General features: G+C 38.7%; 1 protein-coding gene across 1 annotated transcript in view; it reads right to left on the bottom strand.

Moving 5' to 3' along the window:
• Positions 1–135: 135 nt before the first annotated feature.
• Positions 136–21817, bottom strand: part of LOC140940443 (chromosome transmission fidelity protein 18 homolog) — a 27983-nt gene continuing 6301 nt past the window's right edge. The window contains 20 exon segments of the mRNA XM_073389417.1: positions 136–666; positions 1516–1567; positions 2655–2766; positions 3293–3351; positions 4197–4281; positions 5426–5556; positions 6785–6934; positions 8177–8347; positions 9781–9833; positions 10849–11167; positions 12661–12759; positions 14063–14156; positions 14770–14851; positions 15507–15552; positions 16617–16740; positions 17683–17780; positions 17897–17929; positions 19332–19502; positions 21032–21179; positions 21777–21817. The exon segment at positions 21777–21817 is cut by the window's right edge and continues 12 nt beyond it. Of these exon segments, the coding sequence (XP_073245518.1) occupies positions 551–666; positions 1516–1567; positions 2655–2766; positions 3293–3351; positions 4197–4281; positions 5426–5556; positions 6785–6934; positions 8177–8347; positions 9781–9833; positions 10849–11167; positions 12661–12759; positions 14063–14156; positions 14770–14851; positions 15507–15552; positions 16617–16740; positions 17683–17780; positions 17897–17929; positions 19332–19502; positions 21032–21179; positions 21777–21817 (2184 nt within the window). The 3' untranslated portion in view covers positions 136–550.

Raw genomic sequence — 21817 nt, 5'->3', positions numbered from 1 at the left:
ATAGACAAAATGAATGCTTTGATAGTTTTGAGCGTGGGGCAATCGCATTGATGTTACTAACTTCGTCCTCCAATAAACTGTACCAATAAACAGCCATTCAAGCGACATGGAGCACCATTTTAATTATTGTCTTACCAAAGTGTAATTCAGATTCGCATTCAGTTCTAAACATTGAAATGTCAGCTGTGTATTTCATTATTCATCCGAGTTGAATTATTAACATTTCGTAGACAAAACCTTTGATAACTACACCTTTGTAATGACCAACCCAGTATAGAATACATCAGAAAGTTGTTTTCGAGGTTAAAAAAAACTTCCCAAAGGTTTATATAGGTAAGAAAAACATGACAGTTCTTGGGTAGGATATCTTCACAACATCCCAACATATTTTCCATGTCAGACTTAACCCTTTTGGCCAGGTGACCTCTTTGATTCAAGCAGAGGCACGCTTCAGAATGTAGCGTGTACATAGCGTAAGCACACACATCCACATATAGAAGAAACAATTCAAGAATTATAAGAGTCGAAAGGATCTCCTGTGTGTCCCTCGTCACAGTAGTTCTTGTACTTTCACACTCTTTCGTACTGCGTTACTGTAGCCTTCATTGAAGCGAAACCAGATTAAACTGGGTTTTGCCTGGGGTGACTGTGCACTTGCACTGCCCTCTGAAACGAAAAGCAAAGCATGTTCAGAACTCGGATATGGCTTCATCACGGAGAAGAACCTTAAAAATAAACATTGATTAGGCTTGGTTTTGCCTGGGGTGACTGTACGCTTGCACTGCCTTCTGAAAAGAAAAGGCAAAGCATGTTCAGAACTCGGATATGGCTTCACCAAAGTGAACCTTACAAAATGAAAAATGATTGGACCGAGTCTTGCCTGGGGTGACTGTGCGCTTATACTGCCTCCCTAAAAAGAAAAGGCAAAGCAAGTTGACTCGGATATTACCTCACCAAGGAGAAGAACTCTTAAAAATGAATCAATATAGGGCTGGCTTTTGCCTGAGATGACTGTGCGTTTGCACTGCCATTTGGTTTAAGAAGACAAAGCATGCTTCACCAAGAAGAGGAACCCTTGAAATTGACTAAACTGGCTTTTGCCTGGAGTGACTGTGCACTTGAGCTGTCTTCTAGATCAAAAAAGGAAAACATTTAAGCTCGCATATTGCATCACCAGGGTAAAAGCCCTAATAGACTGGGTTTGCCTGGGGTGACTATGCACTTGCACTGCCTTCTGAAAACACGGTTACTCGTGTATTGCTCCACCACGGAGGAGAACCTTAAAATGAAAAAAACGATTTTAGGATTCTTCGCAGAGGATTGGTCGTCTATAAACACTGTATTTCTGCGATGCGTTAAGCTTTACGTCTCATTCGTTTACCATATTTTTTATACCTAGACTAATAGTCACAAAAATACTTCTATTCATACGGAACATTCAGCCTTCCATTCTCGGACATTACGAGTAGTCAGTCAGTAAACGTTCAAAAAAAGGTTTTTTCTTTCAATGATTACCTTTAGGCTGTGGTTTTACTTTTAGAGGCCGTCCAAAGAAGTCTAAAGCAGGCTGCAAAAACAATATTTTCACACCAAAAAATCAGTTTGTTTTGGCACTGAAAGTGCTATAACGAGACAGTATGTTGATATGTAAAACTTGAAATATTTACGATGCATTTACAAGTACGTAAATCCTCCATTAAGCCCCACCCCCCCCCCCCCCCCCCCCCCTCAAATAAGTCCCCTTTTTCAGGGGAAGAAAGTTAATAAGCTCCTCTCTTATAAAAGATAGACTGTTTTAATCAATCACGACTGTGAATCTTCGTGTGGACTGATCCAGGATGGTTTAATTACCAACTGGAAGTTCGGATTTGTTTTTGATTCTCGTCTGCATGACCTCCAACTTTTTGTTACTAAGGTTTTCCACTTTGTATTCTAGTCCTTTGTGAAGAACAGAGACCATCGTGTTTGCTAAATTTAATAAGCCCCCCGCTTCTATTTAGCACTCCCCCTCAAATGCGTTTGAAATAGATAAGCCCCCGGGGGACTTAACAGAGGATTTATGGTACTTCCCCTAAAAAATCTGAAAGTTATTTATCCTACGCGAATTCAGATTTATCGGTCTCTTTAAGCTTCAAAGACAACGCTCTATTCAATCAATCAATCAATCAATCAATCAATCAATCAATCAATCAATCAATCAATCAATCAATCAATCACCAGTCAGTCATTTTGTAAATAAGGTAGTTATTCATTTAGATTTAGATTCGAGGACGACGACGAGGTTTGACTTAAATGAACTTTTTTTTAGCTTACACTCAAAACGTAGACACTCCGGAAAGCTTTATTTCACTCATTTTTTTTTTTAACCAGAAAAGTTACCACGGTTCTTTTTATTGAAGAAGGTCAAGACCTCTCCCGATCGCAAAATGATAAAACTTCTAACATCTTATAACTTTTTTTCGTCACTACGACATTCTCGCTAAAACTAGCAATAGAATGACAACGGCTATCACGTTTTCCCGCCAAAACGACGCTGGTTCACGCTCCCGCACTACTTAGTAAACTTAGTCTTCGAATCTAAAGGTCTATACTGACCAAACCATCAAGCATTAATCAAAATGGCCTTACTTAACCTTACTTAACGCGTTCAATACCTTTGCCTCTCGTGGTTTTACTTTACTGGTGTCCAAAGACAAAACAACAAGAGGCTTCTTTGGTTTGGACTCGTCTGCCTTCTTGGATCCACTGGGAGAAAGAACCGGGCAACTGTGAAAATAAAAAGTATAATGTTCTCAAGGCTATCATTAATTTGTAAAAACAAAAAAGAAAAGAAAAAAATATAACGTAAAAGGTATCTTGTGCACCGTCTCATACCCCGTTTAAATGGAAGAAAGTTTTCCCGGGAAAGAAAATAACTCTCCCACCAGAGTTAACTTTAACGAGCGTTTACATGAGAAAAAAGTTGACCCCTCTGCTCAAGCCAACAGCGCTAAATCATGCTCTGATTGTCGTGCCTTGACCAAGTTGACCCGGCTGGGCAAGCCAAAGTGGTTTTAAGGAGAAAAGTTGGCCCGGCTAGGCGGGGAACCTATCTAGCCGAGCTAACTTTTTGTTTCTCATTTAAACGGTTCTCCACGTTTTGCAAAGAAATGTACGAAAAGTTGGTTCGCCTCAGGGCTGCTAGGGTAGGCGGATGACCCTCCTTTCTGGGAGAACTTTTCTTCGCATAAACGGGGCGTTACTAGCAAATTACCAAACAAAGGTTGTGCAAGTACTGGATCTTAAATCTCACCTTGTATTTTGATGAGCTGTCAGAGACCTTTCCGTTCTTCTCATCTTTTCCAACTCAATCTACAACACAAAGAGCCACGTTTTTAATACCTGTACATGGACATGAGGCCTTGAACTAAGATAGAAAATGACTAAACAGTGCAATAACGTCGATATTTCTGGACAACAAATCCTAACTCATTTGGGCACAGTTAACAGTTTACCCTTTCAGCCCCAATATCCACACACAAACTCTCCAGACTGATCTCCAACATTTCCTTGAAGAATTAGTAGAGACAATTTGATTAAAGATCAAAGCACTTCCCCTTCGAAAATCATTTCATTAATCCTCAAAACCTTTTCTCTTTATTATGTATATATATATATAGAAAATTGCCTATGATTAGTCTTGGGGCTTGATACCCTTCTAAAAGTAGTTAAGTTTAGAAATTCCTGAAATTCCAACAAGGTCGCAGCGCTTTTGCTCCGTTTCATTGCTTGAAGAACAAAGCATATTCACATGTAGCGTGCTTGTTTCGCAGGGATCTTGTTCCTTTGCCTGTGTACAGACGCCCGCGCGTCCCCCCAAAAATTCCGGAATTCGCCTCCAGACCTCCAGTAACTCGAGTGGACTTGATTCGTCTCCTGTAAACTCCGATGGACTCCACCAGTATATGATTATTCTAGCCTCCCCGACGTTAACATGTTTAGACTTCAGGTTTCTCAGGACTAGACTTCCTCAACTCCAGTGGACTCGATGAGTTTCTAGTGGACTCGGATGGACTTAAAACCCTCCTCAAGGTTAATTGTTTATATTTCCGGTTTCATTTCTTCCGGTAACTCCAGAGGACTGTATAAGGCATGAATTATTGTATCTCAAGGATAATTTTTAAGCGTAAATGTGTTAGCAATGGTAGTACTGTTACCTCTCTGGCTATCAGCTGTTTAGTGGCATAAGGTAACTGTCTGTGCTGAGGCAGACCTGTAAATTTTACAGCTTCTTCAATATTTCTATACCAAGGAAGAGAAAAACAATAACAACAAAATGTCAGGATTATGGTGTATGTGAAAATCTTAACGCACACCAAGAGCCATGGCTCTTGCGCACGCAAAATTCTTGTCACGCAAGTGTTGTAAGGTGTCCTACAGGCCGTATCCGTCACAGAGTATGTTCAAAGCAGTCAAACGATTATTAGGCTGCGTGCAAACGGACGCAACAACTCCCAACATTGTTGCGCCAACAATGTTGGGAGTTGCTGCGTCCGTGTTGGCAGTGGTCTGCAAACGGTTGCAACAACTCCCAACAATGTTGTGACCTGTACTGCATCGTGGGAAGGATACAACCCATAAGTCTTTGTAAACTATGCGTAATGAGCGTGCGTGGCCCCAACAATGTTGGAAGAGCTGTGCAAACGGATCCAACATTGTTGCGTTACGCCTCGGCGATCACGGAAGAAAAGAAATGTTGGGAGTTGTTGGCTGAAACGTTTGACCGGTTTCAAAGTTTGCGCAACAACACGCAACAACATCCAACAATATGCAACAGGGTGTGCAAACGGACGCAACATGTAACATCCAACAATGTTGGGAGTTGTTGGCCAACAATGTTGCGTCCGTTTGCACGGGGCTTTACACGCGTCTTTTTTAAAATTGTTGGGTGCTTATTTAACAGTAAGTGAAAACATCGACAATGATGTGTAAAATCATCAGTTAACGTACTTAAGCTATCAAGTCTTTTTAAATCTTTTCTTTAAAAATTTAGCTTCATTTCTTTGAAAATCGGTCGCGCCCGAGTAGAATTATGCTGCCAAATAGCGCTTACAACAACACCAGTTGTCAAACAGTTAGAACGTTAAGTAAACCTTCAAAGTAAATTAACAATTAACAATTAAGACTTGTAAATTAACAGCGGCATTGGTGACATCTTAAACTTCCAACAGTAAAAGTTGCAACTTCAGCTTTTCAGAACAAGCATTGCTTTTGCAAATTTCTCTGGATTGACTGCGGTGAACAGCGCGGTGAGCAAATAAAAACAATCAAAAGGATAGCCATTAAAGAGATTCAAGGAAGAAATGGATTTTCAGGACTTCCATTCAGGCTTCGGACAAACAGTGAGTCTCGTTTTCGATATATTACGTGAAACACTAGTACTTACGGATCCAGGACATAAGTGTATTGCCCTTCAAAGTTTCTCTCCTGGTGATAGGTTAGGTTATAGCCAATCATTGTGTCAATAAGCTCCACTAATTGTTGTTTCTCCCGTGCTGAAAATAGCTGAGTATTGACCTGACAAGAATATTATTTAATTTTAGTTCCCTTGTTCGTATCTTTCATTTCCTTTACAGTCCCATGAAAGGCGGGGGCGGGGGGGGGGGGGTGGGGGGGGCTTATTAGAAGGAGCGGGCTTATTTGAAAGGGGGGAGGGAGCGGTTTAAACAGTATATACCTTTTCAGAAAGAAAAGGTACCCCTTTCGTATTGCTTCCATTGAAAAAAGTTACCCCTTTAACACACCTACTTAATAAGAATAAATTGCTGGCCATTTTCGTTTAGGAAATTAAAATGAAATAGCAATGAGACTTTAGACTGTTCACATGTCTCCTATTTTTCCTTTCCTTTGCATTATGGGAAGCCAACTTGGATGCGCTCGATCCCGACGATCTTACGGAAAAATAGGGGACTGTGAACAGAGTAATGAGACTTCGACTTCGAAGGCAGTTTTGTATACTTTAATGATAGATTTTCCTACCCTTTCATTAGTTTCATATACTTCAATTCCCTACCCTTTTATATACCTGGTACCCCTTTCGAGTAGAGCGTCACCGTATAGGCCATTATGGGAGTCCTTGGATTTTAAATATGCGTTATTGACCGAGCTTAAGGCCAAGATAACGGGTTTCTTGTGGGACCAAGACGAGAAGTCCCGAGCGGGAAAGGTAGGCTAATTAATCTGCTCGGGTAGCTAATGACATCGCAGAATTTGCTTCATCTTGCCCACTTGTGGAACCAGTCATGTATCAAGTAATTCTTTCATATAAACCATAGAACGATTAACGATCAACGTGAAATTCCGAAACCAAAATATACCACAAAGAATCGTCACTATAAATACACCAAAACACGATCAGAACTTCCACGTGTCGACCTCTCAGCCACCACACCTCTCACTAATGGTGTACTACCACATGTAATACGTCCATTATACTGTAGCTTTGTCAAGTACTAATCGTTCTTAGGGCCGAAAAGTAAAGTTTAAAAATGTATTATCTGAAAGTGCTGCAACCATGGGTACCACAGGTCTTTTTCTCGCGTGCGGCGGGGAAGCTTCGGCGTCGGTGTCGCCGTCGCTAGTAGGCCGACACATCTTCGGCCGAGGCCGAGGCCACAAACGAGCGAATGAAGCGTGATCACTATAAAAAAGATTTGATCAAAACCGGAAACCGAGTTATTAACTACTGTTGTTCTGCCCTGTTCCCTTGGTTCGGTCATAGAAGAGCTTCAACAATCAAGCTTACCGGTCTCAGTGTTGGTGTAATGACCTCTAGAATGGAGGGAAGCAGCTCCAGACAGGCAGTGCGTAAATTGATATTTTGCCGGATATGTGGAGATGACTCATTCTTTATAGCGTTGACGAGGTTCTTTATCTTTGTTTCTTTAAGATGGCTCTACAAACAACATCAAAACAGAAAAGTCAATTCACGCTTTTTCTCTTTCGATTCCACAAAAGAGAGCTTTAGATTCTAAGACGAGGACCACTAGGAGTACGAGATTTTCTCATCAATACTAAGTAGTGCGCGTGCGTGAACCAGCGTCATTTTGGCGAGAACACGTGGTAGCTGTCACTCTACCACAGGGTTTTAACAAGAATTTCGTAGTAGCGGAACCAAGTTATCAAATGTTAGAAGTTTTATCATTTTGCGCTTGGGTATTGGCTGTTATCCTGTCTTCAAATCTTAAGGTCATTAAAGACTTCTTGACGACAGTGACAAAGGCGTACGCAACACTCAAGTCTAAACAACAAGACTTCCAGCCAGGTGGTTTGTGTAAATGGTAAGAACCCCTGATACTCCCTTTTCAGGGCATGAATTTGTCTCATCTGGTTAGCTGGCCTTGCATTTTCTCTTGTAAAACGTCTCATTATTGTCACCTCAGTAACACCTTGAGGGCTCACTGGTAAACTAATATTAACCAAGTTGCTCGTGGGATATTTCACGCTATATCAGTTAAGGGGTTATGTCACGAGGATTTTGCTGTTTAACCCTTTTACTCCCAAGATCTGATAAGTAATTCTCCTTTCCGGCTGCTATACATTTCATTGTGCATTAGTTCAGAGAATTTGGGTTTATATCAAAAGTGTATCCTCTGGCTGCTATACATTTCCCTATTCTCATCATCTTTCTGCTGGACAATGAATTGATATTATAAGCAGAAGTTAGATGCTGGTCACCTCTGGGACTTGAAGGGTTAACGTCCATTCTGTGCTGAAGTCATAACCTAGAGCATTTAGTTTACCCATACACAAAATACTCCTGTATAGTTATGGAAAAGATATCAAGCAAATTTCACAGGGAGCACTAACCATAATAATTTTTTTTTGTGATTGACTTTTGCAGGCGTTGGATTTAAACTTGAAAACGTCGGCCCAACTTTTTCAAGTTTCAATCCATGTCCATCCTTGCCATTCGTTGCAACAGACGACAGAAAATAGTTTCAGTGCCTAAATACAATCTTAGATAACAAAACTGGACCATTATTTTTTAGTTTTAATATTTTCTAAATTCAACTGACGCGAAAGAAAAGATAGGAAATAGAGAAATAAAGCTAGGAAACAGAGGAAATGTCGCGACATAGCCCTAGTGCATTCAGTTTCGTATGGCTTGTCTTGTCTTGTCTTGTCAGTCGCCTACCTCATACTGGCTGCTGGGGTAACTCAGCTTTGAGTAAGACTGTGTCGCATAAAACATGTGGAATGCTACCGAGAGGAATGGACTGTAACCCATGAGAATATAGCTCTGTCGCTGCATGATAGCTTGTTCAATGAAGTCTGAAAATGCTAGCCACTCGGTTCCAGAAACAACCTTAAACAGACAACAAATGGGTAGTTCAGCAATTATTCCTTGACTACGTCTCTAATGTCCTCCAGCAAGTTCTCCTTTTTTAGGGGCGAGCAAAGTGAAGCCCGCGAGAACACGCGAGCGAGCGGCGAGGCCACGAGGAGACCCTAGACTTTGTGTATCCTTACGCGCGCCGCCCGCGCGACTTCCGCGACATCCCCTAAATGGAGAGCTCACTCGCAGGTTACTTCTCTAATTTATATTGCGTTTTCTAAGGACAGCGGTAACACAATCTAATCTAGGTTCAATAGAATACAAAGTTCTCCTTTTTATAGGAACATAGGGGGACATTATTTTTTGACAACAAAGCAAGTTTGAATTGCAAAGGTTTCGGCACTAAAGTGTTATGTAATGGAACAAAGTAACGTTGTTTTGTTCATCATCTAGCATTACTGCATTCCAGCGCTAAGAACTTAGTCCAAAACTTTTCAAGGAAATCTTTTGCATTCCCATACAAACTTTCATAATTAAAAATGTGAAAAAACACATCCGTGTAAGTTAGGTTAAGCGCTATTAAGCTAAGGCGGCCTGTAGTTGGGTCAGTTAGGAGGATCAGTTATTGGGACGCCCTACTTTTGTGTAGAGATTGAGCCTTCTACAAACGTCCTTTTGGCTCGTGCCACGCAATTGTCTCCAAGGATTGCGTGACCAGCAAAAAGGAAGTCTGTTAAGGAGGCTAAAAGTAAATAGGAAAGGTGATAACATAGAGGCAGGCAAGCTGCTATATTTCATGACTTTTGACAGAGGCATTTCTAGGCTGGTGTGATGGATAGTGGTATAAGGCGCGACATTTCAGCGCGAAGAGGATCGAAAGGGTGATGATGAAGACGACGACGACGACGATGATGACAATGACGACGATGATGATGACGAGGATGATGATGACGACAATGATCATGATGACGACGACGATGATGACGACGATCATGATGACGACGATCATGATGATGACGAGGATGATGATGACGACGATAATGATGACGAGGATGATGATGACGAGGATGATGATGACGAGGATGACGATGATGAGGATGAGGATGATGATGATGATGATGAACAATAATATTCGACAAAATCTTAGACCCAATGAAAGAGTAAACACAATGGACTTATTATACCAGACTGCATGAACCTACTTAAATAACAACGGTGACGTGTCTGATAGGCCTCTAGGGACAAGCTACAACCTCACTGTACTATCTTCTTTGTGTTGTAATACTACTCTTCAGCTGACGGCAAAACGAAAGAGCCTACAATGCTAGGGTTCATCCACTCATTTTTTTCACGGGTTTGAAAACGGGTCATTTAAGAAAATTTCTATTTTAGAGACCACATTAATATACAATAGACCAACTCTGAAATGTATTTCTAAACGTTTTAAATATCACATTACCTACCACGTCAAAGCTTGGATCTTTGAACTTAACTTGCAGATAGTTTTCAAATAAACCTGTACACACAAAAACAACAATTAAATCAGCAAATTTACCAAGTCAGAGGAAGCTTTTTCTAAACAGACAGAAGAACAAGGAAATGATGGCGACTCTTAAAGGCTGGTTTTCACTAGCGACGGAGTTGGAGTCGGAGTCGTAAGAGCGCCCATGACCTAGTGAAAATCAAATATCGGAGTCGGAAGCGGAGTCATAAGCGTGACGGAATCGGAGTCAGAAGGATAAGAACGTTTCTATTTCTTCCGACTCCGCTTACGACTCCGTCGCTTACGTTCCGCTTATGTTTTAGTGAAAACCAGATTGTCGGAGTCGGAAGCAGAAGCATAAGCCAATCACAATGCAAGTTCCCACTTTTTGCGATTGGTTTAGTTTTTCCGCATCGGCTTCCGACTCTGACAATCTAGTTTTCACTAGATCATAAGCGGAACATAAGCGACGGAGCCGTGAGCGGAATCGGAACGCTGTTTTCAGTAGATCATAAGCTCTACGCTTCTGATTACGACTCCGACTCCGAGTACTTCGCTTGTGAAAACCAGCCTTAAGGGACGGTTTATTTTTGACTAGAGCTGAGGGCATTACCTACCAAGATGGGTCTGGAGAAAGAGGGAATTAATCGGTGTTAACCTATACACGAATATACAGAGCATACTTTATCGTATTTCTAATGGCGAGTGTTGGAAGATTCATTTGCTAGGGATGAAGAATTTCAAAATAATGTCCAGTTCAACTATAGCTAAAACCCAAGGGGCAAGGGTGTGGTTAACAGGTACGTGCTACTGTGAAGGGTGTGGTTTTCTAGCAGTTTAAACTGGGATGGGGTTTAAAAATCACAGGGTTTTGGTCGTATCAGGAAAAACAAAAATGAGAAAAATCGTGAGACGTGTAAGTCTGCAGGGAAGCAAGAATGAAAGAGTAATGTGATGATGTGCTTTTTATCACTACATTTACAACTTTAAAATAATATTATGTGACGCAAACTTTGCATATGGGGATGTAACTCAACCATCACCGTACCTTGTGCTACTTTCTCATATTGTCCACTTGACGAGGCAGAACGGAGTACTGTATGAAAACGATTAGACATGGCTGACATAGCTCTGTGCTCGGAGCCACTGCCAGTACCTTCATTAAAGGTTGATAACAATCCCCTGTTGTTGGCGGAACCATTTTGGTTTTCATTGTTTGTAATGGCTGCAAACCGAATGCGTTTTGGTTTTGGAAGCTGAAATATCTCTTGCCAAATAGAGAATAAGCTGCGATGGGAGTCCTTTTGACCAATCTCCATGGACTGGACATGTTCTAACCACACACGCCCATGTCGCTTATGGATAAACTGCAGAGATCATTAACATAAAAAGTTTGTGAGAGTAATCGTACACTTGAGAAAAGTTTAAAAACTGAATGTTCAAATTATTTGACTAGCGCGCTACTTTGGGTACGCTATCACTCTTTTCACTGGCCATTCAGAGGCTGCACAGGAAAGTGGGGTAACATTTGTCGGATCAGGAGACACACTAGAGACCTTTAGATTCTAAGGCGAGAACGACTACGAGTACGAGATTTTCTCAATAGGCCATTTTACAGTTATGGATGGAAGCGAGGCTAACGGGACCTTGTTTTGATACAACCTTCCTGCTTTATTATGTAAATCAAGATATTCTTATGTTAACTAGTATTTTTCAAGGACAATTTTCATAACAAAGCAAATGAGGTTTGTATCGAAACAAGGTCACCGTCAGCCTCACATTCACTCGAAGGCTAGGGCACTAAGTCCACGACTGTAAAATGGTCTATAGTAAGTAGTGCTTGTGCGTGAGCCAGCGTCATTTTGGCGGGAAAACGTGGTAGCTGTCGTCATTCTTCTACGAGTTTTAGGGAGAATGTCGTAGTGTCAGAAGTTTTATCATTTTGCGATCGCGAGAGGGTGTATTCCTCCTTCACTTGAGGTAGCAGTGCTAACTTTTCTGTGAAAATTATAAAATGAAGCTTTCCGGGGAGTCTATATTTTGAGAATACGCGAAAAAACTTAAAGTCAAATCTCGTAGTCGTAGTCGTCCTCGTATCTAAAGGTCTCTACTATCATGATGGGTCTCATATCATATTTTGCAGACCTTTCCTTTTGCCTAAAAAACTGTTTGACAGTCTGTCTATTCTTTATTTTGAAGTCAAGGGAAAATATTATATACATGAACACAGAAATAGACTTCACGGCCAGGTTTGGTTCGTAAAAACTTGTTGTCAGGATCTTGTCCAAGTTACAGGCGGCCCTTGAAAATATCATATCTTCTGATAATTTGCATTTTTAGCAACAGCTAGTTTAGGCGAGTAGTATTTACATATACAAAAGTATAAGAAAGCTCACAAGCAAGACTAAAGAGAAAAAGAAAATAATTAACAATTATTCCCCGAGCCCGAAGTGGCTCTGAGTCAATAGCCGATTAGGCTGAAGACCGAATGGGCTACTGACTCAGAGGCCATGAGGGCGAGATATCGAGAATAAAAAAATTTAGCTAGTTAAAGCTAGACTTTAATCCTTTTTTCCGCCAAAAAGCCCACGCTTTTCGGCTATAACATATAGCCTAGTAGTAGCTAAACCAATCAGAACGCAGCATTGGTAATAGACCACTAGCTGGATTTTACTAAAAAGGTATATCTTTTTACTTTGTCATCAATCATGAAAAAATTCAAAATTCAGGAGCTCGGAGAATCGCATCCGTAGCTTACGCACGCACGCACATACTCATTATTCGACATTTTCATGTGAGAGTTTTTGCACCTGGAATCATTTAGTTGCATGTTTTAAATACTATTGTACCTGGTCCATACCTGCAGAGTATTCAGACATGATCTGATATCATTATCAGTCTTCATGCATAAAGATGTCAGAGTTGTCATGTCAGTGTTTATTGACTCTTGCCTTGATATCTGAGAAAAAAGGGAAGGGTGTGTGTCAACTCCATGTTTGAGATAAAAAATATCAGGAAATGTCGAGGATGAGATTGGAGAACAACACATGTGTCTTTTTTAAAGGGAACCTCCACTTCAACAAAAAGATAACTTGAAATCACAGGAAATAACTGTTACAGTCAAGTCAATCTAAAATATTTTTAAAGAAAGCGTTTGTATCCAAAAGAAATAACTTTTAGATTCGCCTATTTTTGTTTTCAAATTTTGCGGGCGTCGGCATCTTGAATAATTGTGAAGTGTTACGGTTGCCCTATTGTTATTAAACAAAAGCTCCTTGTGTCAGAACAATAGAGCAACCGTAACACGTCACAATTATTCAAGATGGCGGCGCCCGCAAAATTTGAAAGTGAAAATAATCGATTTTAAAATTGACTTTTCCTGATATAAACACTTTTTTTAAGGACAAATTTCGAACAAATTTGTTTATCAACATAATTTTATTCGTTTTAAACTTATTCTGTAGTAAGAGTGGAGGTTCCCTTTAAATATTACCATGTGAACAGTAAGCTCGGATGTCAGCATACAAGGGGGCCACCAGCAGCCACCGTTCAGTCCATTTATGAGCTTTCTGTAACAAACCTGGCCCATGATATAAAGGGTATGTAAAATGAGGCAGACTACAACACTAGGGAACATCCCCAACCCTTTTCGAACAGTAGTGTGGGTTCCTTTATATCCCCTTTGGTTTGACCAATGAAAGGAAGGATGAAGGAGACAAGGCCAACAGCTTAACATCGAAGCCCAATGATGCGATCATCTGAACTCAGACAATATCTTACATCACAGCCAGCATAATCTTACCAGTTTTTTAAAGACCCTCATTGTTGGTTTGGTCGGGGTTTGAACCCACAACTTCCCACTGGGCAGACCAGCACTCTCCCAACTCATTTAACGGGGTGGCAATTTATAAATATTAGTGGTAATCCAGCTAATCTTTGCACTCCTATAAGTGGCCAATTGGTTAAAAAAAAAATTAAACAAACTTCCACATTCCATTTTATAAAACACTAAAAAAACAAAGTATTGCTAAGGAGGTTTAATTTGAATGGTCACACCACAGGTTTTCCTCCACAATAAATACATGGTACCAGGTGAGAGCACTGCGGGGGAAGGAGGGTTTCATTGAAATGGTCACGTCATAGCCGCGATTTTCATATCAACGGACTCAAAATCATCCATTCTTCAAGTGAGAGGGCTTACGTCAAAACTGTTTTTAACTCAGAGTATGCGAAGGCATTGAAAACATGCAGACAAACATTACCTCCAAAAGGCGAGCAGCCAAGCGAGCAGGAATAGTTGGTGGGAATGTTACAAGAAAGGCAACTTGACGTAGCTGACGTAATGCAGGGGCGTACCTGAGACATGGACATGAATAAAACATTGTAATTATTAAGCACATGTAAAGAACAAAAGGGGCACTGCCAGTTATTTTGGGCAAGCCACACCGGCAATGTCTAATGATTACAAAAAAGACTGTAGAATTTGATTGTGTTGGATAGTGTACAGTACAATCCTGATTTCTCAAAATGTCACTTTTTTTCTAAATTCCTGATAATGTGAACCCAACCTAACTTTCCTTTGCTAGTGTAACAGTAATTTTGCCCTCTGTTAAACCTCCCAATAGTTTGATTTTAAATGAATAAATAAGCAAGCCTCTTTGAATCTGTGCACATTTACGCTAACACACTTGATATCTCAAACGTTTTTACACCTACAAAAACTAAACAATATTTTCTTATAGTTTGACCATTCTTTGTTCAGGATGCCAAAAAATCATAGAACTCAATTAAATCTTTCCTGCTGAAAAAGTTAAACTCATTTCAAAAACGTAACCATTATGCATATAAATAGGTTTGGGCCACCTTAAACACATTCAAGTTACATCATTAATGTTGAATATAGATCTATCTGATCTATAAGAAGTAATCTTGTCCATAAGAGTCACGTCCCAATAATTCTTGAACTCACTGATCATTGCAGATGCAAATAATTGGTCGGGAGAGTGGGCCTGCTTTCTTTTTCTTTCTTGACTTCTTTGCAGGAGCAGCATCTAAGATAAGAAACAATCACATTACTATAACACCTGTAAGTACAATATCAATTTTCAGGACATTAAACCTACAATCATGGACAAAAGTCTTGGTACACTTTTGCATTTCTGGGGCATTTTCCAATTCACCTATTGCCTAACCGCTCCCCTCATCCCATAAACGGCATTGGACATCTGTTTCCAAAATTTGTTTGTGAGTTTTAACTTTGTATAGGGTGGAGGGAGTGACAACTGCAAGAAACTTTAGAAAAGCTTGCACTGTTTTACAAGGGAACCTGGAAAATACAGAAAATTATGAAAAATGCAACACTGTCCCGAGGACTTTTGTATAGGATTGTAGGGTTACCTTTTATAAAACCTTCCTCACTTCACTGAGAAACGTACAAAATATTCCAGTTTAGTTCAAGTGAATGAACTAAGGAAGCCTGGTAGAGGCTGACAGAACATGAAGGACTATTTTTCTTTTTTGGAAATAAGACATGGCTTATTTTGTATTGAAAGCCTTTAGTGACCTTGATCTAACAATGTACTTTCATAACAAGTAAATGGCAACTTGTCAAATGACTTAACAAAATTTTAAAGATTACCCTTTCACAACTTGAAAAATGTGATCTTTTCTTAAGTGTGATCCTTTTTTAAGTGTTGCATGCAATACCTGAATCCTTTTGCTTGATAACTGACAATAGGACATTTATGGCAGGCTGTTGAAGACAGAAGGAAAAAAAAGGTGTCAATTATATCAATAGACCTTTTTACCAATACGGCAGCCATATTGAATTAATTCGATTTAAGGAGTATTATAGGATGCCCAGGGGCATGAGCACATTTCGTTTGTATTTTCGAGCACTTTTCAGGACATTTTTTCTTAAAGCTTTCTTAGAATAAGATTGTAATGGGAAAAAATATCCTTGTGCCATGTTCGGATGTAATAATGATCGCCTTTTTCTAGTATAATATTAGAAATATGGTCTTTCACTGTATATTTCTCGGGAAAAAAGCGATCATTATTACATCCAAACACAGCACAAGGAATTTTTTCCCATAACAATCTTATTCTAAGAAAACTTTACGAAAAAATGTCCCCAAAAGCGCTCAAAAATACAAACGAAATGTGCTCATGCCCCCTGGACAACCTATAATACTCCTTAAATCAAATTAATTCAATATGGCTGCTGTATCGGTAAAAAGGTCTATCATCACACCATTGAAATTTATTGTTAAATTATGGGATTGGATGGCATATTCAGAAAGAACAAGATGAAAAAAGTTCCCTTGCCAAAAATCAGCTTGTTAGTGCACATTGGTGGGGAAATACAAGCACCTTTATGATCTGATGACTTCATACAAATCCTTCTAAAACTGCCTGGATCGATCAATGCCTATGCTAGAGGGATTTATATGGAGTCATCTGAGCATAACAATGCTTATGTCTCCTAGCCAATCTGCACTAACACGCTTGTTTTTTGCAAGTGAGAATTTTTCATCTTGTTCTTTCTGGATATGCTAACCTATTCCATAATTTCATAAATTTAGTTTTTGTGAGGTCATAACATCTCTTCTCTAATAATATTATATTGTGGCTTAGACAAAAATAAAAACATTTCAAAAATATAATTCTACATGAAGTCTATGTACAAAATTAAGTACAAAATTAAAATTTAATATAAGTCAATTTTTCAAGGTTCTATTTTACTATACTGATTGCCACATGTATACATGTAACTCATTACTTTTTACATGTAGCTGGTAATAACTCATCACTTACTGCAGGAGCTCCATCAATTTCATCAATAACCAAACAGTTTGGCTTCTCATTATATCCCAGCACTGATCTCATCTGTGTTGAGGCTTCAATTGTGTTTCTGAACACCTCCTGTGAGCGATCATCACTATCAAAAAATTAAAGGCCAGTTAAACTCTTACTTAGAGTGCAGTTTAACAGACTTAGTGGGCCTCCAAATCTGTTTATAAGGGGTGTATTTCAAGAAGTTTGCATGAAAATGCATGGCTGTCTAGTCTGGGCCCCACTTGACTTCTCAAAAGGCCCGGAACCTTTTTGGGCCTGAAAGTCAGTTCTAAAATCAAAACTTGTTGAATACTAGCAAGGTTCCTAGCACATAAACCGTCAGTTTTGCTTCATTAACTGATAGTATCATTTCATTATTTTCAAAACATTATTATCCAAACTTTGATCTTTACTGTAAACAAGGCAAACAGAACAGCTTTCTGGGCCCGAAAAGTTAACAGAACTTTTGAGAAACAGGCCCCTGGGCTCTAAATGACAAAGAGTGCATGAATGTACATTGTACAAAACACAATGGTATGGCTGCCAGTAAATTGGCAGTCGATGTAAATCTGTCTATCCATCAGATACCAGATAAGTGGGGGGGGGGGAGGGGGGGGGAGGGTACTGAAATATGAAAGCTATAATGAATTTATAGCAGCTTAGTTTCAAAAGAAACTGCACTGAAATGCTTGTTGGGAGACGAAACACAAACATTTGGTTTTCATGATCAATTTACAGCTGTAAAAACATTCAAAAGCTGGCATTACGAGCCACTATTCCTTTGTTACAGCGGCATATTGGTTGTGCTTCTGTAAAGAGAAGGGTATTAAAGCAGTTTAGTCTAAAGAAGGCGAAGAAACCACACTGACAGGGTCTTGGCCAAAATCAGGTTTTACCATATTTTCAACATAGGAATTTCTTTATCATAAAATGTGGCTTCCATAGTAAATGTTTCACCCTAAAAGTTACTGTGGGGTACAAATTTTTTCCCACCTAGTTAGGGTCATGAGCTACATTAATGTTGCAGTATTAAATATTTCCTCACCTTGCATTCATTTCAACCACATTGTATCCAGCATGCTGAGCAATGACATGAGCAAGGGTTGTTTTACCAAGGCCAGGAGGACCACATAGTAGTGCAACCTGACAAATAAAAAAAAAAAAAAAAAAAAATAGATTACAGACAGTTGTACCATAAAGAATGTGTAGTCAAGCATGTAATTGTACTAGATTCACCGCATCTTAACATCATTACAAACCTTGCGCACCGGACGGCCAGTTGCATCAATTTCCTGGAATTAAAAATATTGTACCACTCATCAAAAGGCAGGTAATTGTACAAAGAAGAACACTTCAATTGCAATTGGTATTGCTGTATTGTGTATTGACAACCACATTTATTGTTCATGAAATTAGAGTCATACCCTGCACAGAAAAAACCTGCGACTAAGAACCTGCATTTTTTCAAGTTAGCCTAAACAGGTTCCTACATAAATGGTTAACTAGCACAAATTTAGGCTATTTAGGTTCTTAAATAATAGGTTCTTATTTTTTGAAGAAAAAATATATTGTAGCTAAGAGTATTTTTTTTATTTAAGTGGTATTTAGTATACTATTACAATTTCAGTTGAAGTAATGAGGCACCTATATATCACCAAAGAGGATCCTGGATGTTGACCTATCTCCCCTGTATGTACAGATGTTTTTTTTTTTTTTATAGATTTTAGAAAACAAGAACCTGTTTCAAATTTTAGGCTAAACAAGAGGGGGCCTAACTGGCAAATTTTAGCCTAACAGGTTCTTGAAAACTAGGTTCTCAATAACAGGGTTTTACTGCACTTACAGAGATAAAAGAGAGGTCCTGCTACTTGAAATACATATTATGCTAATTTGTAGTTTAATATTAAATGCTAAGTTGAAGATCATAGCCGATCAGGCTACCTATCTGATAAAAAAGGAGGATAACACAACTGTAGGTAGAGATGGCATATTTCTTTTACTCCTCAATTGGACACTTAATTGCTGCCCTTGAATGAGGAGTTAATGTCAAACAGTTGCCACACATCAATAAACAAAAGTTCAGTGATGCACAGTACCAAGCATTGATAATTTTGTCGACATTACTCACAATAAATATTGAACTCCAATAGGGGAACCACTTTGTTTTTCCAGGGAAACAGTAAAGACTAGATGCTGTACTAAAAGAAAAAAACTCCTAGGAGCCTAAAAGCTCTTAAGCTTTGATATCAAGGTGTAGGTCCTAGATAAACGTTGGCTTCAAAGACTAAGATTTCATGATCACCCAAAACAAAACCAAGAATCATAGGCCACTGGGCTCTGCTGGAGTACAGCCTTTCTTAAGGTGCATTCCAAAAATCAGAACTGGCTGGCCAGACTGGTCTTTTTGAAAATGAAATTTTAGTATTTTCTCAAAATTTTAACTAAAACATATACAGAACATAACTGCTGTACACACTATTTAAGACTAAACTGATCCAGCTGGATAGTCCTGATTAACAGTAGAATTCTCATGATGACTGGACTGGTCTGGCCAGCAAGTTCTAACAAAATGGTAAGCACCCTTAGTTTTTGACAAACCAAATCTGTTAACTTGTAACTTAAGCTCTGTTAGAGCTCTGGGTCAATAGCACATGTATGAATAGAGTGATGGTAGAAAGGAAAAGTGGCACTTACACTCCAGTCGGCTTCGTCTTGTTCTCCTTGTTTCTTGAAGTTCTTTGCAGAGGCTGACTTTTGCTTTTTGGCCTGTTCAGGTTTGGGCTTTGATTTCTTATCCTGTTTTCCTCTACCAAACACAGTTTTATCCCAAAGTTTTAACCACTTTAAGAGAGTACGATTGATAGCCTAAGACAAAAAGTGAAATACAAGTAAAAAGAGAGACTTAAAAATGAGAATTAAAATACAAATAAGATGAATGTAGCACTAGCATTAATAGCTCTAGAACCACAGGTTACAGGTGTAACCCTCAAACCCCTCACATTATAACATTACCAATATTTTTTTAGTTTTGAGAAAAAACAAAAAACAAAAACAAGAGACTAAAAAAGTAGAAATAAAAAACAAATAACGTAAATGTAACACTCGTATTAATAGCTCTAGAACCACAGGTTACAGGTGTACAGTGCGAATGCCCAGATAACAAGAACCTTAACCCTCAAACTCCTCACATTGTAACATTACCAATATTTTTTGGTCTTGAGAAAAACCAAACAAATAAAAAAAGAGACTTAAAAATGAAAAATAAAATAAATGTAGCACTAGCATTAATAGCACTAGAACCACGGGTTACAGGTGTAGAGCGTCAGTGCCCAGGTAACAAAAACCTTAATCCTCAAACTCCTCACATTGTGACATTATCAATATTATTTTGGTTTTGACAATTTTTTTCAGTTTCAAGATTTAGCTTATCTTGAATTTCAATTTTTGGCTCCCTTGTGATTAAAAAGCACCTGCATCCAGCTAACACCATCGGTGGTGAGAAGCAATGCACCTATACTAGGTAAAGAGTTTTTGTGTACATTGTTATAAAAACAAACTCAGTGATAGTTTGTTACACCTGGACTAACAATGCAATGTTTTTTTTAATAATAATAATAACAATAATAATAATTGCACCACAGCTTTCACAAATGTTTGAACTTGTAACTCTTGTGTAACTCTTTTCTGACTGACTCTTCACCTTTATTGTATATTAAATTTTATTGTAAAAATCAAATTCTAGAAGCAAAGTTAATGACTATGGCCATCACATACATTTCAACAGCTACAGGAGAATATAATGAACTGTGAATGTTGCTGCCATAGGCCTTTTGCAAAGTTGATCACCTGATCAACTTTTTGTGTGGTTTTCGACACAAATACTTGTAAATTTGAAAATTTCAAACTGTTATAAAATATATCCTTAAGCTTTACAGGGCTCAAACTTTATTCTTTTAAAAAGACAATTAAGGTCGTTACATGTGTAAGCAAAAGATTTAATGACATTTTAAAAATTTCAAAATTTACAAGGATTTATATGGAATACTACTCAACCATGACTAGGTGGCAAGAGTTGTTTTTCTCATACAAATCCTTTTAATTTTTGGTGGCCATTACAATCACTACTTTTGGGATATACGGCTAAAAATTTGCAGGTTACCTAATTTTTATATACTCTTTAAGTTAAAGCTAACAAAATTTTCCAAAAGCAAACTGTTTTTGTGTTTACACAAAATTGATCACGTAACTAACTATTACAAAAGTCCTATTGCTAAAATCATATCTATAGACATGGGAGATAATCAAAATCACATTTTTTGATAATAACTAAACAATGATTATAACTGTAAAGCTGGAAAGTTTCTCAGTACAAATATATTACATTTTTTACTCACATCATCACTGAGTAGTTCTGTGAAATACTTTGGAGTGTATTTTTCAACCCATAGAACATGCTGAGCAGCCTTTCCTTCATCTTTGTCAGTTGCCAACTCTTCCGCTAATGGTTCAAGTTCTTCAACATCTGCACTATCATTGAGCATTCTACATTGCCAAAAAATAAAATAGTTACATTTTTTTAAAACTACTTTAGCCCTAAACCCATTACAATCACCAAGTCAAGCATAGACCCTCGGATGAATACTTTAGGAATTTTGGGGTGGGGATGTGCCTCTAGGACCCTGGAACCTTTAGCTTATACCAGAGCTAGTTCAAGTGAATTTTGCTAGCTTATACTAGACTAAACTCCCCAAATCCCCCCTATCCTTGAGTAGCTGTTTTCCAGAAACTACTGAGGTCACTAGCACAGTCCAGCCAAAACAAAACTGATTTGATTTTTTTATATTTATGAGTAGCAATTCTCAGTTTCCCTAGTCTAGACTAAAATCTTCAAGCAACCGATCAGTTTCCTGGAAAATGATACCCTACTCTAGACCCAAACTCTCTGATTTATGTACCCTATCCTGGAGTATTATTGCTTGAAAACCATGCCCTTCACAGTGGCACATATCTATATAGCCCATATATGGTAGTACCCCACCCGGCATAGCCCTAATAGATTCTTTAAATAGATTAACAAAAGGTCTTGCTGTTAAGAGTTTTAAAACCTACAAAATGAGTATTAGAAGGCCCTCAACCTACCTATGTAGGGACGCTGTTAATTTCTCTGATTCTTCTATGGC

Source organism: Porites lutea, chromosome 6 (assembly GCF_958299795.1).
Source record: "Porites lutea chromosome 6, jaPorLute2.1, whole genome shotgun sequence".
Classification (NCBI taxonomy): domain Eukaryota; kingdom Metazoa; phylum Cnidaria; class Anthozoa; order Scleractinia; family Poritidae; genus Porites; species Porites lutea.
Note: the sequence above shows the minus strand (reverse complement) of the source record. Positions and strands in the feature narration are given on the sequence as shown.